This window comes from Homarus americanus, unplaced genomic scaffold, assembly GCF_018991925.1.
Source record: "Homarus americanus isolate GMGI-L3 unplaced genomic scaffold, GMGI_Hamer_2.0 scaffold16712, whole genome shotgun sequence".
NCBI lineage: Eukaryota > Metazoa > Arthropoda > Malacostraca > Decapoda > Nephropidae > Homarus > Homarus americanus.
The window spans coordinates 5,490,417-5,506,940 of NW_024757794.1; the positions used below are offsets into that span (position 1 = coordinate 5,490,417).

At 36.6% G+C, this 16,524-nt stretch overlaps 1 protein-coding gene across 4 annotated transcripts in view; it reads right to left on the bottom strand.

Annotated features, from left to right (window-relative positions):
- Positions 1-691: 691 nt before the first annotated feature.
- Positions 692-16,524, bottom strand: part of LOC121857791 (ER membrane protein complex subunit 3-like) — a 34,053-nt gene continuing 18,220 nt past the window's right edge. The window contains exons 5-6 of one of the 4 annotated variants that reach the window (XM_042354002.1): positions 8,354-8,576; positions 692-735 (exon numbers count right to left, since the gene is read on the bottom strand). In XM_042354002.1, the coding sequence (XP_042209936.1) occupies positions 8,368-8,576 (209 nt within the window). In that variant the 3' untranslated portion in view covers positions 692-735; positions 8,354-8,367. Of the gene's footprint in view, positions 736-6,494; positions 8,159-8,270; positions 8,577-16,524 lie in introns of those variants that run through there. The other 3 variants (XM_042354001.1, XM_042354003.1, XM_042354000.1) reach the window with 3 other exon arrangements.

Here is a 16,524-nt window from a genome sequence, read left to right on the forward strand (position 1 = left end):
AAGTCGCAAATCGCTCTAAAATGTCGCTAGAAAAAAACAAAAAGCTCTAGATCTAGCTACAAAGTCGCTAAGTTGGCAACTCTGTTTGTTTCTTCAGAAAATTCAAAACAACAAAATACCTGTATTTTAAACATAGTATATAAAATTTTTACATTAATTAAACATAAATATTAATAATTGTTTATATGTATAAATATAATGAAATAAACAAAAATATGGATTTGAAATGGCAATGGAACTGCTGGATGGGTTTTGATGGCAGTTTTTCCTTAATTTAGTGCATGAATTTAATGTTGGAAGAGTACCTGGACTAATTAAAGTTTAAAATTACCCTTTTGTTGTGGGAAGACGTTGTTAAGACTGCTCAACCATTTATTAATTTTATAGGTTAGGCTCTCATGAAGATTTAAAAAAAACCCCTACTTATTTCACCTTTTGATTATACACTAATGCTAAATGAATTTTTTTTTTTACGGGCATTAGCCCACCCGGGCACAGGTAATGACCCTGTGGGATTATGAGATATTGGTTCACACTCAGGATGGGATGGAGAAAGGAAACTCACAATGTGCTCTCTGAATACATATTGTATTGGATGTACAATGCAGCTTGGTGCAGAGAGAGCTGGTTGGTGAGGGTGCTCAGAGGAGGACAATGCAGCTTGTAGGGCGCCATGGTCGCCGGCTGGAGCAAGGGCCACCAGGCAGGAGCGGAGGAGGTGTTGCTTGCTGGTGGCTGTAGGAAGAAAGTGGTCGGTCATGATGATGGTGATGATAATGAAGTAAAGTGGCAAATGACTTTGCACTGGGAAAGGAGAGGAGAGAGAGAAGTAAAGCATAGAAACGGGAAGAAAAGTAGGAGGGGGAGATAGCAGGTGGGCTGTCCACCTAGCAGAGAGGTGACGGCCATGTGAGGTCTTATATAGTGGGGGTAGGCGTGGCTTGATGGTTGACCTCCACTTTGTTCGGCAGCGCTGGTTACCGACCTTGCCACGAGGCGCAGGCTGGGGAATTCGAGGGTCGGCTAGTCAGCGACGACAGCGGTTGTAGGGGAGGAATCCACTACAACCCACATCAGGGCCCGGGGGGCAAAAATATAATAATAATATATAATAATAATAATATATACAGTATATATATATATATATATATATATATATATATATATATATATATATATATATATATATATATATATATATATATATATATATATATATATATATATATATATATATATATATATATATATATATATATATTGTAGTGGATTTCTCCCCTACAAACGCTGTTTGTCGCTGAGTAGCAAACCCCGTGAATTCCCCAGTGTATGCCTCCTGGTCTGGGTCAACCAGCGCCGCCATACATCACGGAGGTCAACTACTAAGCCACGCCTACCTGCCCTCCCTCTTCTTCTAGCTACAGCCATAGCAAGCTACACCACCTCCTCCGCCGCTGCCTGGCGGCCCTCGCTCCCGCCGGCGAGCATGGCGACCCACAAGCTGTCCTCCTCTGAGCACCCTCACCAACCAGCTCTCTCTACATCACACTTGTAACCATGCTGCCTTCCCAGCACCAAGCTGCATTGTACATCCAATACAACATGTATACAGAGCACATTGTGAGTTTCCTTTCTCCATCCCATCCTGAGTGTGAACCAAACAACCTGTTCCCCACAATATATCATTAGCCCAATAAAGCACGCAGACTTCTACATATAATCAACACCTCACCCAGCCAGGATTCGACCCCACAATCTTATAATTGTGACCGGAGAATGCTACTGTAGTGGACGTCTTCCCTACAACTGCGTAGCGGCGTCACCAGCTGCTACCATCTTCCCTAGCAACCAAGAGAGCGGCGACAGCAGATGTTACCGTAACCTAGCAACGGAACCAAAGACCGGCGACTTTCTCTGGTTTTCCCAACATGACTCATAGAGGACTCACGGCTGCTGGGTATATAAGCTCTGTCTCTCCATTGAGATCCATTCTGGCCATTCTTCCTGAACGTGCAACACCTCCTCCAGCAAGCTCCACGCTGTCCAGCTTTCATTCAACCATGTACTCCTGAATGTGCTGCTTAAGGATCTATTAACCAAAATTTGATATCTTGATTATAACTTGTTCAAATGGCTTTTAGAAAATGTTAAAATGATTTTTAGAATATTTTAATTATTTTTGCAATGCTAATTACTCGCCACTTATGGGTTTTCGAGGTCATTTCTTGGTGCTTGTGTATTATTCTGGATGTACTTAAATAGTTAGGGACATTAAATTTTAGTTCAGAGAGAAAAAGTATTTTTGGCCAAAAATCCTTTAAGGCATAAGACTTACAATTTTTGTCAATTTCGGCCAAAAAATAGATTTTGTTCAAAATCTCAGTATAGGTACTCCTGAATGTGCTGCTTAAGGATCTGTTAACCAAAATTTGATATCTTGATTATAACTTGTTCAAATGACTTTTAGAAAATGTTAATTATTTTTGCATTGCTAATTGCTCGCCATTTTGGGTTTTCAAGGTCATTTCTTGGTGCTTGTGTATTATTCTGGGTGTATTTAAGAAGGTAGGCACATTAAATTTTAGTTCTGAGAGAAAAAGTATTTTAGGCCAAAATTTCTGTAAGGGGGTAAGCCTTACAATTTTTGGCATTTCGTCCAAAATTAGATTTTGTTCAAAATCGCAGTATAGGTACTCCTGAACATGCTGATTAAGGATCTGTTAACCAAAATTTGATATCTGCAATATTACTTATTCAAATGACTTGCAAAATTAATTACAATTTTCTAAAAGCCATTTGAACAAGTAATAATCCAGATATCAAATTTTGGTTACCAGATCCTTAAGCAGCACATTCAGGAGTACCTTTCCTGAGATTTTGAACAAAATCTATTTTTTTGCCCAAAAATCCTGTAAGGGGTAAGCCTTACAATTTTTGTCATTTTCGGCCAAAAAATGGATTTTGTTCAAAATTTCAGTATAGGTACTCCTGAATGTGCTGCTTAAGGATCTGTTAACCAAAATTTGATATCTTGATTATAACTTGTTCAAATGGCTTTTAGAAAATGTTCAAATGATTTTTAGAATATTTTAATTACTTTTGCAATGATAATTACTCGCCACTTATGGGTTTTCGAGGTCATTTCTTGGTGCTTGTGTATTATTCTGGATGTACTTAAATAGTTAGGCACATTAAATTTTAGTTCAGAGAGAAAAAGTATTTTTGGCCAAAAATCCTTAAAGGCATAAGACTTAAAATTTTTGTCATTTTCGGCCAAAAAATGGATTTGGTTCAAAATCTCAGTATAGGTACTCCTGAATGTGCTGCTTAAGGATCTGTTAACCAAAATTTGATATCTTGATTATAACTTGTTCAAATGGTTTTTAGAAAATGTTCAAATGATTTTTAGAATATTTTAATTACTTTTGCATGATAATTACTCGCCACTTATGGGTTTTCGAGGTCATTTCTTGGTGCTTGTGTATTATTCTGGATGTACTTAAATAGTTAGGCACATTAAATTTTAGTTCAGAGGGAAAAAGCATTTTTGGCCAAAAATCCTTTCAGGCATAAGACTTACAATTTTTGTCATTTTCGGCCAAAAAATGGATTTTGTTCAAAATTTCAGTATAGGTACTCCTGAATGTGCTGCTTAAGGATCTGTTAACCAAAATTTGATATCTTGATTATAACTTGTTCAAATGGCCTTTAGAAAATGTTCAAATGATTTTTAGAATATTTTAATTACTTTTGCAATGCTAATTACTCGCCACTTATGGGTTTTCGAGGTCATTTCTTGGTGCTTGTGTATTATTCTGGATGTACTTAAATAGTTAGGCACATTAAATTTTAGTTCAGAGAGAAAAAGCATTTTGGCCAAAAATCCTTTAAGGCATAAGACTTACAATTTTTGTCATTTTCGGCCAAAAAAATGGATTTTGTTCAAAATTTCAGTATAGTACTCCTGAATGTGCTGCTTAAGGATCTGTTAACCAAAATTTGATATCTTGATTATAACTTGTTCAAATGGTTTTTAGAAAATGTTCAAATGATTTTTAGAATATTTTAATTACTTTTGCAATGATAATTACTCGCCACTTATGGGTTTTCGAGGTCATTTCTTGGTGCTTGTGTATTATTCTGGATGTACTTAAATAGTTAGGCACATTAAATTTTAGTTCAGAGAGAAAAAGCATTTTTGGCCAAAAATCCTTTAAGGCATAAGACTTACAATTTTTGTCATTTTCGGCCAAAAAATGGTTTTGTTCAAAATTTCAGTATAGGTACTCCTGAATGTGCTGCTTAAGGATCTGTTAACCAAAATTTGATATCTTGATTATAACTTGTTCAAATGGCTTTTAGAAAATGTTAATTATTTTTGCATTGCTAATTGCTTGCCATTTTGGGTTTTCAAGGTCATTTCTTGGTGCTTGTGTATTATTCTGGGTGTATTTAAGAAGGTAGGCACATTAAATTTTAGTTCTGAGAAAAAGTATTTTAGGCCAAAAATTCTGTAAGGGGTAAGCCTTACAATTTTTGGCATTTCGTACAAAATTAGATTTTGCTCAAAATCGCAGTATAGGTACTCCTGAACATGCTGATTAAGGATCTGTTAACCAAAATTTGATATCTGCAATATTACTTATTCAAATGACTTACACAAATGATTTGATTCCTTACAATATTTAACATCTTGCATTGCAGTATGCATGTGTGTGTGTGTGTGTGTGTGTGTGTGTTGACCCATAAGTGAGAAAATATTAATATACAAGAAGTCATTACAACTCTTAAGTTTGCCTTGGACAAGCAAAAAATTTACCGTCTGTTCAAGACTTCAGACACACCATCACCTCATCTACTGTTTAACAGTGTAGTGCAATTACAATTTCCATTTCCAAAAGTGTAATATAATGTAATAATTTAACTGACATTTGAATGATTTACATTGCTAAAGATGATATAGATATTTTCTACACATAAAATATTCATATTTTTAATCAAGATCCTGCAGCTATTTTACAATCAATTGTCACTACATGAAACCACACACTGATACCATTCGTTCTTATAAGATACTGCCATAATATGTGTTAAACTATCCTTTTCTTTACTCAGATTCTTATGAAGTTATATCATACAATATCAATGGAGTTTCAATAAATTATTCTGACACATTATCAATTGAGAAACAATTAGGAAATCCATCTTTTAGTGAGGTAAAAAGAGGCTAACTTCCAAATCTTTCTATAAATATCCACCAGGATGCAAGATGCATGACAGTAATGAAACCTTACAGCAGAGACCACAGTAGTATTTGCAGAGAAGAGGAAACTGAAACTAAAATTTTGATGATAAATTTAATAATAATAGTAATAGCAATAATAATAATAATAATAATAATAATAATAATAATAATAATAATAATAATATTAATAATAATAATAATAAAATAAATCAGAACACTACCTTCAATTTTGTTTACAAGAGCAAAGCTGTTGCCTCAAGAATGATTAATATGTACTGCATATACAGTCAACCCTCACTTTACACGGTTAATGTAACCCACAGGGTACCGCGGAAAGTGAGAAACGCGTAAAGTGAATAACACAATACCTATGTTCTAGTAAAAATAACATCTTAATTTTATGATGGTACAACCACACAATTAATACTTAAGAGAAATAGAGAAATACAGTCGCCAAGTTAATGTCCATTCAAATAATGGACTCGACTCCCTCCCCCTCTTCTCACACTACACTCCTGGCTCTTCCCTCTCTGAGAAATTTTGGGGGGAAAACCATGTATAGTAATAAATAATACCTCAAACTAAAGTTAGGATAATATAATTGACATTGCTGGATTCCTTGTAAGACCAGGAATATTTTGAATACAAATGTCATATATTTTGCACAAAAGATAACATATTTACTCAGAGTAAACATTATATCTAAAATTTGTATGTCTAATGCAAAATCTATGATGTTTATATTCAAAATGATTATCAAATTGTAAGAATTCCAGCAATGTAAATTATATTCTGACTGGGTAATTTGTATGAATTTTATGAGCTAAAACAAATATCTTCAGTTAATAAAAAAAAAAAAATATTCTTCACACCCTGGTGCCAGGTGGTGGTCGCCGGTGCCTCCCTCCCTCCCACCCCCCACCAACCCTCTCTTCCAGATGAATGTGTGGGATTACCAGACTGTTTACCTTTTTAGTAATAAATAATAAATCAGACTAAAGTTAGGATAATATAATTGACATTGCTGGATTCCTTGTAAGACCAGGAATATTTTGAATACAAATGTCATATATTTTGCACAAAAGATAACATATTTTTTCAGAGTAAACATTATATCTAAAATTTGTATGTCTAATGCAAAATCTATGATGTTTATATTCAAAATGATCATCAAATTGTAAGAATTCCAGCAATGTAAGTTATATTCTGGCCGGATAATTTGTATGAATTTTATGAGCTAAATAAAAAAATTATACTTCACCCGTGTAAAGGGGTACACCCACCGCGGAATGTGAGCATCCTGGGTTCTGGTAGGGCACCGTGGAAACGTGGAAACGCGGAATGTGGGACCGCGTAAAGTGAGGGTTGACTGTAGTTACTTTTCAGCTCAACAATATATTGTGTGTTCCTTTGGAAAAGTGTTACTGCAAATTTCCACCCTCAAGTGAGATTATATAAAGTATTAATACGTAATAATAATAATAATAATAATAATAATAATAGCTGGTCTTTTGTTTCTTAAAAATGCCAGTTCTATAGAACTCACTAATGCTCAAAACACTACAAAGTCAAAGACTTGCGAATTAAAAGAAATACTTACTTCAATAAATGATAACAAAAAGTGACAGTTCGACTTCTATCATTCATATACAGTACCCTAAGTTTTAATACTTCCTAAACTTTGTAATTCTCCATCACAGCAGGGCTGCAGTTTTAAGGAATATCGTCTGCCGAGGAAAACAAATGACAGTCAGTGACGTCATGAGGAAAGCCCGTCCTCACTGAAACGCTGTAAGGAATATATTCCTCATTGTTCTAGAAATCCAGTAATATATGTGACTTTTTCATCAATTCCTTTAGTATATTTCAACAGATAATGTATAGTATAAATGGATTGTGGGTAATAAGTGACTTGCAAAATCAAAATGGGACCCTTGGCTGCTGTGGAAACCCCAGTTTGACACGGAGACAATTTTCTAAATTTATTTTAATGAATAAAAAATCCAGACTATATTAATTCATCAATAGCCTTGTCTGAGGCTGTGAAATTCCAGGGTGGATGTATAAATTTTACACCAAATCAGAGGATGCTAACTTCTGTTTGATATTTTTTGTTCAATTAGTGTTTAATGCTCCCATGTTATGTTATAATATTATATGGTTGTAGGGTTTTTGTATGTGCATGTTTATATTAAACCAATGGGCCAGTGAAAATGGCATTATATATCCAAATATATCATTTTGCCAAGACATTACCGACATTAATACCAAAAGAAAACATGAGGAAAAATTACGTCATACAGTTGAGGCTTAAACGGCAGCCCTGCATCACAGTACCCAGTTAGGGATCATAAGCTTTCATAAAAAAAGAGGTTGTTTCTTAAAGGCCTTCACAGAAGTCAGCTGCTTCATGGATCCAGGCAACCAATTGTACAATCTAGGTGCTGTATTAAGTGTAAGGTTAAAATGTTTTTGCAAAGTATTATTCATTTCCTGTGATCATTCCTTATTGAATTCACCACTGGTGAAGTTAAACTTTAAACCAATAGTAATTTTTTGTGTCATGCTCATATGAAATGTATCATCTGGTAGTCCCCCATACATGCTCCAAATTTGAGAGTACGGTATCCTGTATACATTACTGATTTTTTATTTGTCGAGTTTTTTCCTGTAAACTCCCCCCTCATTTTTACACGGTCTATCTTCATGAATTTACATCCTTCCACTCCTTATCGAGGCAAACTTACTCTCTATACACACTGTTAAATGCAAGCAATGGTGTTTCCTTTCTTTGTGATAACCAATCATAAAGAATTCTTGAACATATGCATCATGATTTTCTGGTCATCAACGTATGGAGATGTGGAGAGGTCAGCAACCAAAATGCTAAGGGCAGATTCTGCGTGTGTCACTCTGGTGAATGTAGGAAAGGAATTCATGAGACAGGTGGTTATGATGTTAAATGAAAAAGAAATCCATGCCACAAACTAATTAGGCAGTTATTCTGAGTACTGTACTGTATTTGTATTTTGAAAAATTAGTTAATAAAATCTATCAGCAATTTACAGCTTTGCTCCCAGTATTATATACAGTGGAAATTGGACCAACTTAACAAATCCTTATTATGTGGTATTTCCATAAGACTGAGCATTGAACATCCAATCCACCTCATGCTTCTGTAGGAGGTCTGACTCAACATCCTTGAGAGCCCACTTATGTTCAGCTATCTCTAAGGCTTCCCATTCTGCTTTAAAAGCTGCCTTGGGGTCCTGAGGCATAGCCATAGCTGCACCAGACATCTGTTCTTCCATTATGCGAGCCTGATCAGCAGCTGTAGTGAGACAAAAAAATATTTTCTCATTTCTAAATAATTTCTAAAACTTTACTGGACAAATGAGTGTAGAAACTAGTCACATGGGTACCCTGAAACCCTGCAGAATCTTTTCATCCTAGAAATTCTTATCACATTAAGTGTACCTGTCCAGCTAAAGACTATTCCTACCCAAATTTACTGAACACCCCTTCAAATGCCTTACACATGAGCATCCACTGGAGCCTTTTCAAGGGGAAGACAAAATCCCCCTAAGCTAAAGTGCATAGTATGACAAAACCCCCAATTTAATACTAATGATTCTCAAAGTTAGGTTTTTATCCTTGAGGGATTTTGTCCTATGGAGTTTCTGTCTGAGGGGATTTTGTCCTACAGTTAGCAAGGGGATGTACTAGCTCCCACAGTCGGTTTTGGCAAGCTTAATATTTTAATGTTTTTTCCAAGCTTATAGCAAGTTTTTTACTATACAGTACAACAAAATGAGCTTGATATATCACCTTTATACGAATTCATTAAGATTGGGTTGCTTGAAACAATTACTGCATACGGTACTATATTGCAATATCTTTTATTGTGTACTGTATGATAATTATAAACATCGTTGCTCAGTAGACACAATAATACAGATTAACACCATCCACTACTAACAAATATGTGCATGTTTTTACCTGTACTTGGGCAGGTTATGAAATGGTCATCCCGGTCGACAGTTTGGGTTATAAAACTTGATATAATATTAATTTTGGCTGTATTCACCATTTTGAAGCTTGTTGGCGGGACGTGTGGCGTGTGGGGCTCGAGGCTTCATGGCATAACTTACCATGTTGCCACAGCGTCATGTTTTCTACTCCTGTTCCCCTAACATAATTTGATCAATTATATACTGTATGTCTAATTTATTCATAACAGTGATAAATGTATCTGTTACAGGTATATTGTTTCACACCAACATTATTTCCATTATAAACTGGCAAAAACACATCTCGCTACATATTACTTACTACTCACCCATACACAAGCGACCCAGCAAACATGAATATCTTTGTTTTTCACCAAAGTTTTTACAGTACAGTGGTCCCTGTTAACGAACGGTTCAATTGACGAAATTTCGGTTAACGAATTAGCTACCATAAGGATTTTCAGTTCGATTAACGAACAAAACTTCGATTAACGAAATCCTTACGACAAACATGTTTTGTTGTGCGCATCAGCTGATCGGCTAGTACGCCAATCCAGTAATTGGTTCTATGTTTACATTCGTTTCCAGTGAAGTAAATATCAAGAAAGTTGGTCTCTTGAATATTTCTGCATTTTTTATATTAAAACTATTGGTCATTCTGAAATTTTTTTAACATATTGATAGTAAAGACAGTACTGTACAAGGAACAGTTTTTGTGCGCCCATCAGCTGATTGAATCACCCAACAACGCTTCTCAGTTTAACTTTGTTTACAGTGGAGTGAACATCGCTTTTGTTGGTCTCTTGAATATTTTTGCATTTTTACATTAAAATTATTGGTCATTCTGATACTTAGTTAACATACCGATAATATACAGTGCAGAAACTATTATGAAACATGAAGAAGGCATTAGAACCAATGCACTCTGTACAGAATATGGCATGTCATCATCGACTGCCTCTACAATCAGCTGTTTGATAAGTAAACAAAGCTGCCGGTAATATGATATACACACCTCAAAGTAAGTTAAAATACAGTATTCTATTGTTTTTTATTTATTATTGTACAGTATACTGTACAGTACAGTACTGTATTTAGTTTATATTTAATGTTTTGTTAATTCTATTACCGGTATACAGTGCTTTGTATGTATACTTTTTCTGTGAGTTGGAACCAATTACTCAATATCCCATTGAAATAATAGATTCGGTTAACGAATGATTCTGTGAAACGAATTGTGTTCGTTAACCTAGGGACCACTGTACTTCTACATTACTGTAATTATATAATTATTTACATATTTACAATAATTCTTTTTCTCTTTAATAGCTTATGATGGTAGGATACTGCTCAAAGCAAGGCATCAAGCACAGTGGAACAATCACACTCAGTGCAGCAATAACTAGTGTCCTTGCACACTTTTTCACATAAAATTGTGTTCTTGCATATGTGACAAGGTCTCTGGGCATATATCTTAGCTTGTATTGAGGGCAGCAAACTTGGAAAGAAGTGAGGAGAGAGCCGCCCAGGCCCTGTTATGGGTCGATGACCTGAGCCCCGGTGGGCTATTCCTCAGGGAAAAAAACACCAGCTGGGTGTGTGGGGGTTAAGTGGTGACGGTCAGTACAGTATACAAAGCCCTGTGCTTCATTCTCCATCTCCCTACTGTATCTTGTCTAACAGCATCACCTTATTTAGAAGAGCATTTTGGAGGGACAGAGGTTGCTGAATTAGGCTGATGTGTTTTGAGAGGTTGCCATTTGTCATATTTTAAATACAGTACATTAATCCTTCCGGGCCATTTCAGCCGTTGCGGGATCTTAAAAAATCCAAACTCGTAAACCTACATTATACTACTACTACTTTGCAGTCACTCGGAATCGAGTATGACGATCATCCAGCTATGATGCAATGATACGAGTTATTAAGGATGTCACCTTCGTTGGTGAGTTCTGAAGTGACTAAAGAGGCCGAAACAGGACTGGCAGGGTCGATCACTGATGTAGCACATGTGGGGAGCTACATATAATGCGGGAGGGGCGGCAGTAACGTCTTTCCGGCATTGGCGCTTGTCTGCCTTGTTATGCGGTCAGGCTAACTTGAAAGTATTGACAAATTCTTCTGTGGTGATCCTCCAAGCATTAAGGAGTGGATTAATCATCTCCTAGGTGAGGAGGTCGATTTGGCACTTTTTCAGGTTTGTCACAGTAATCGTCTCCCAGGTGAGGGGGTCGATTTGGCATTTGTTCTCTTCTCTTCCCAGCGAACTCGGAGGATGGAACATAGACTACGTTGGTGAAAGTTTTCTAGTGCCTTGATGTGCCTCCTGTATGTGACCCATGTCTCGCAGCCATACAGCAGGGTGGGGAGGACCACTGCTTGGTATATGTGTAACTTTGTAGATAATTTTAGCTCCCTACAGCTAAAGACATGGTTTCAGAGTCTGCCAAAAGCTTGAGATGCACATCTGATCCGATGCTGAATCTCTTCATCGATGTCCGCAGTGGTGGACAGGCGGGAGCCGAAATACCGAAAGTGGGTAACATTAGAGAGGGTAGTACCGTTAAGATGGATGGATGGTGGAGGTGTGGCTGAACCAGGGACAGGCTGAAAGAGAATCTGAGTCTTATGTACATTCACCTCAAGGCCAAAATGTGCATATGCATTTGTGTAGGTGTTCAGGATCTCCTGTAGGTCAAGTTCAGTGTGAGCGACAAGGGTGAGGTCGTCTGCATAATGAAACTCAGTAATGAAAGCTGCCGACACCTTTGTTACTGCCTGGAGTCTTCTTATGTTGAAAAGACCTTTCATTCGGTACTCGATGTCCACCCCATTGGCTAATTGGCACTGGCACGAGTAAGGAAGGTAGCCAAGAAAATGAAGAGAGAGTTGGTACCAGTACACACCCTTGTTTAACCCCTGTTTGGATGGGGAAGAACTCAGACTGGGTGCCATTGTGCAGGACACTGCCGTTCATGCCATCATGGAGTTGCCTCATAATGCGATGAATTTTGGTGGGCAGCCAAAACGGCTGAGGGTTTCCCTGTAGACCGTGTTGAAGGCCTTGGTTAGGTCGATGAAAGCCATATACAGGTCACGACGCTGTTCTCTGCACCTTTCTTGCATCTGAAGGGCAGCAAAGATCATGTCAGTGGTGCCACGTGATGGTCTAAAGCCACATTGAGATTCTGGGAGGAAGTTTCCACCTCAGGAAGAAGCCTGTTTAGGAGGACTTGGGCGATAATCTTGCCAGCTACGGACAGCAGCGAGATCCCGCGGTAGTTGCCACAGTCTGACCGGTCTCCTTTTTTCTTATAAATATTGATGATGGAGGCGTCTTTAAGGCATCAGCTTTGGTCCGAGACTGAGGTTTTTCTGCCAGTCAGTAAAAGCAGCACGTTTATCATCGATGAGTACTTTGATTGCCAGGTCATTTTCATCAAACAAGCCCTGGTGTGTTCTTTTAATCTGGCTGAGGATCCCTCTGCATGTTTTTGTCATGAGTGTCGAGAATATCCCATTCGGTACTGGGAATTGGGTTGTTTGTTGTCAGGTTGTTTACCAGCCTGTGTTCAAGCTACTCTCAAAAAACATGTGCTACTGCTGGATCCTCCAGACGCTTAGTGTTAAAACCTCTTCTGGAGGCTTGCTGCCTTCGCCGTTTTGGGGCGACGTGAAGTGAGAGCTTTGCTCTGACGAGCCGATGATCAGTGTCGCAGTGGTCTGAGCCACACATGGGATGGGTAATGAGAGGACATCTCAGCGATCTCTTTCTCTGACAATGATGAAGTCAATTAGATGCCAATGTTTGGATCTTGGTTGTTGCCACGAACCCTTGAACTGTTGGCCTGCCTAAACAAGGTATTCATTATAGACTGCTCAGAAGCCATTTGCAGACGCAGATCTATGAATTTGACCGATAATGGGTTAAAACTTAGCCCCTGTCTAAATAGACTGTACCACAAGCATAGTAGCCTTAAATAAGTGTATATTGTAAGCTGTACTGTATTTGCATTATAGGTCAATATTAACACAACAGGGTTGGAGCTTGGAGACTTAGAAATAGTCCATACAAAATAATAGAACAAATCACAATAATAAAACAGGTAAGTGTAAAGGAAAAATGACACATTCGTTACTTCTCTTTTTTTCTTGTACTTCCAAAGAGCTACTGTGGAATAAAAACTGCAAGCATCTTTACAAATTAATAATTTACCTTTTTGAATAAGTTCTTATTTATTCTCACAAATCTTAGTTCGATGAACACTCAATATACACGGTCCGGATAAATGATCTTCTGCCGTCATTGATCTTTACCAGGTTTTTACCCTTCTCATTGTGCTGACTGATCTCTCCAGTGTGCATGATGTCACAGGTACTGGTAACACAAGAGCAATAATAATTGCTTGTTTTATAGAAAGAAACAGGTCAGTGTGTTTGAGCAAATCCTGAAGTCCATCTTCAAATCCAACATTTTGGTTCTTAAAATCAAATTTCAAACCAGGTGTCTGTTTCACCTGTTAAGTTTTCAATTTCAACTAATTTAATGATCTTTACAATCTGCTCATTGAATTCTTCTCTTGCAAGCTTTACCATTTGTATCTGGGAAGGGATAGCTCAATGTCCAGCTCTGCTGCTAATTGTGACTACCGTATATACTCGTCTATAACCCCCCTTCGTATATAGGTCGACCCCGATTTTATGACCAAGAAATCGTTAATTTATGATATTCCTCGTTTATAGGTCGACCCAAGTTTTTGAGGGTAAAGGAACAACAAAACCTTCAGAGAAACACTACGTCCTATAAACTTGTTTACCATTTATTATTACGACACTTTACACTGAAACGCGGGTAGTTTCAACAAAAATATTGCATATTTCCATTCAAGTATTTATTCAAGTCAATTAGGAGGGAATATTATTGTAATACAACAGTTTTTTAACTAAACCATTCAAAAAGTGATTACGGTAACATCTTTTGAAGGAAAGAAAGCCAAAGTCATTGTTTTCGTCACGATTTTATCCCACTTTCCACTGTAATACGTACGTCATTTCAGCAAAAAATATTACATTTCCGTGAATGTAGTATATCAAGCACAGTATGAATAGAATATCATTGTAATATAACAGAATTTTAACCGAAAACTATTAAAAAAACGAATAACATCTCAAGAACATCGGAAGCTTAGGTAAAGTCTTTTGTTTTCGACATGTATTTTATCCTATTTTACATTGAAATACATCACGTTTCAGCAAAACTACTATTTATTTCCGAGAATATATTCATTCAGGCGCAGTTTAGGTAAAATATACGTGTGATGTAATAGTTTTTTAACTGAAAACGATTCGAAAAACACGTGTACCCTCTAGCCCTGTTCAAGGAGAGGACTGGGAGAAGCTGTTTGGTGCTGCAGACGATGACAAAGAAAATGATTTTGATGGATTTTAATGAAAATATTCAGAAATATGGTATCGTAATATTTATTCAAGTCAATTAGGATATTATTGTAATACAATACAACAGTTTTTTAACTAAACCATTCGAAAAGTGATTACGATAACATCTTTTGAACGAAACAAAGCGAAAGTCGTTGTTTACATCACAATTTTATCCCACTTTCCACTGTAATACGTATGTCATTTCAGCAAAAAATATTACATTTCCGTGAAGGTATTATATCAACCACAGTATGAATAGAATATCACTAATATAACAGTATTTTAACTGAAAACTATTAAAAATACGAGTAACATATCTTGAACATCGGAAGGTTAGGTAAAGTCTTTTGTTTTCTGCATGTAGTTTATCCTAATTTACATTGAAATACATCACGTTTCAGCAAAACTACTATTTATTTCTGAGAATATGGAAATGTAATATTTTTGCTGAAATGACGTACGTATTCAGTGGAAAGTGGGATAAAATCGTGACAAAAACAATGACTCGCTTTCTTTCGTTCAAAAGATGTTACCGTAATCGCTTTTCGAATGGTTTTCAGTTAAAAACTGTTATATTACAATAATATTCTATCCTAATTCACTTGTGATGTAAAAATTTTTTAACTGAAAACGATTCGAAAAACACGTGTACCGTCTAGCTGATACGGCAGCGCCCTGGTCGCGGAGGCTTTATGTTTGCATCGGCCCTTCTTAAGCAGCTTTTAATTTTAGCGTACGTTGAAATTGTGTTTACCGGTGTATTCTTATTTTCTTGCTTCTTATTTTCCAGAAATATGACAAGTTTTTATATAATACAATGTTACGGTACTTTTAATTTACAAGTATTCATTTTTAAAAATACAGAACACCAAACAAATACTAGTACGGATATTTGCGTGACTCTCCCGCCAAAAAAGACCAAACAGCTGGTACTCTCTCCCTCAGCCCTACCAAAAATAGCCCAACATCTTTCTTGTTTATTCTCTTCCAATTTCTCACTTTAACTGGTATTTTTTACTTCATATTGCCTACATCAGATAAACTACAGTAATTGAGGTTAGATATTGTTATAAATTTGATTACCGGGTCCTGGCAGATACCGTTAGAACCACCTGACCCTACCAACAGTGTTGCAAGTCAGACAGCATTTTTTTTTTTTACATTTTTGGTGTCTCCATTTGTTAATTTTTTTTCTGTGGGGTTTGCACAATAGTATACTGTTTTACCTACAGTATTGTAAAACGATTTGGGAAAAGAAATACTCGGTAACTTAAAATTTTAAAAGGAAAATTTTGAAACTGGCAACTGTGTGTAGATGACCTGACTCACATCATATTGATGTTTCAAATTTAATTAACAAAAATTTATGTATCTATAAATAAACTTTTAAAAATGAATACTTTATGTTTTACATACTCCTGTGCATACCATACCATGCATTTGGCTACTTTGGGCTTGCTATGATGACGCAAGAGATCTGCCCTGGCAACTGTACCGACACTCACAGCGGGTGGTGCGTTGGTGCGTCGTTTCCATCGTTTACTGGTAGTTACTGGTAAATATTTTTCAACCTAACGAAACTATTACCCGTATAGAGGTCGACCCCCAACTTTTTGCCCAAAAATTTGGTCTTAAGAACTCGTGCTATACACGGGTATATACGGTATCTATAATCATGCTACCATTAAACTGGCAGTATAGTAGTATGTATATCTAAAATCACCATAAAATAAAAATTAAAACCGATCTAAAATCACAACGCCATGATACAAAAAACTTGATCTAAAACCACATCAATATCTTTTAAACCAATACCAAACTTTCCTTACC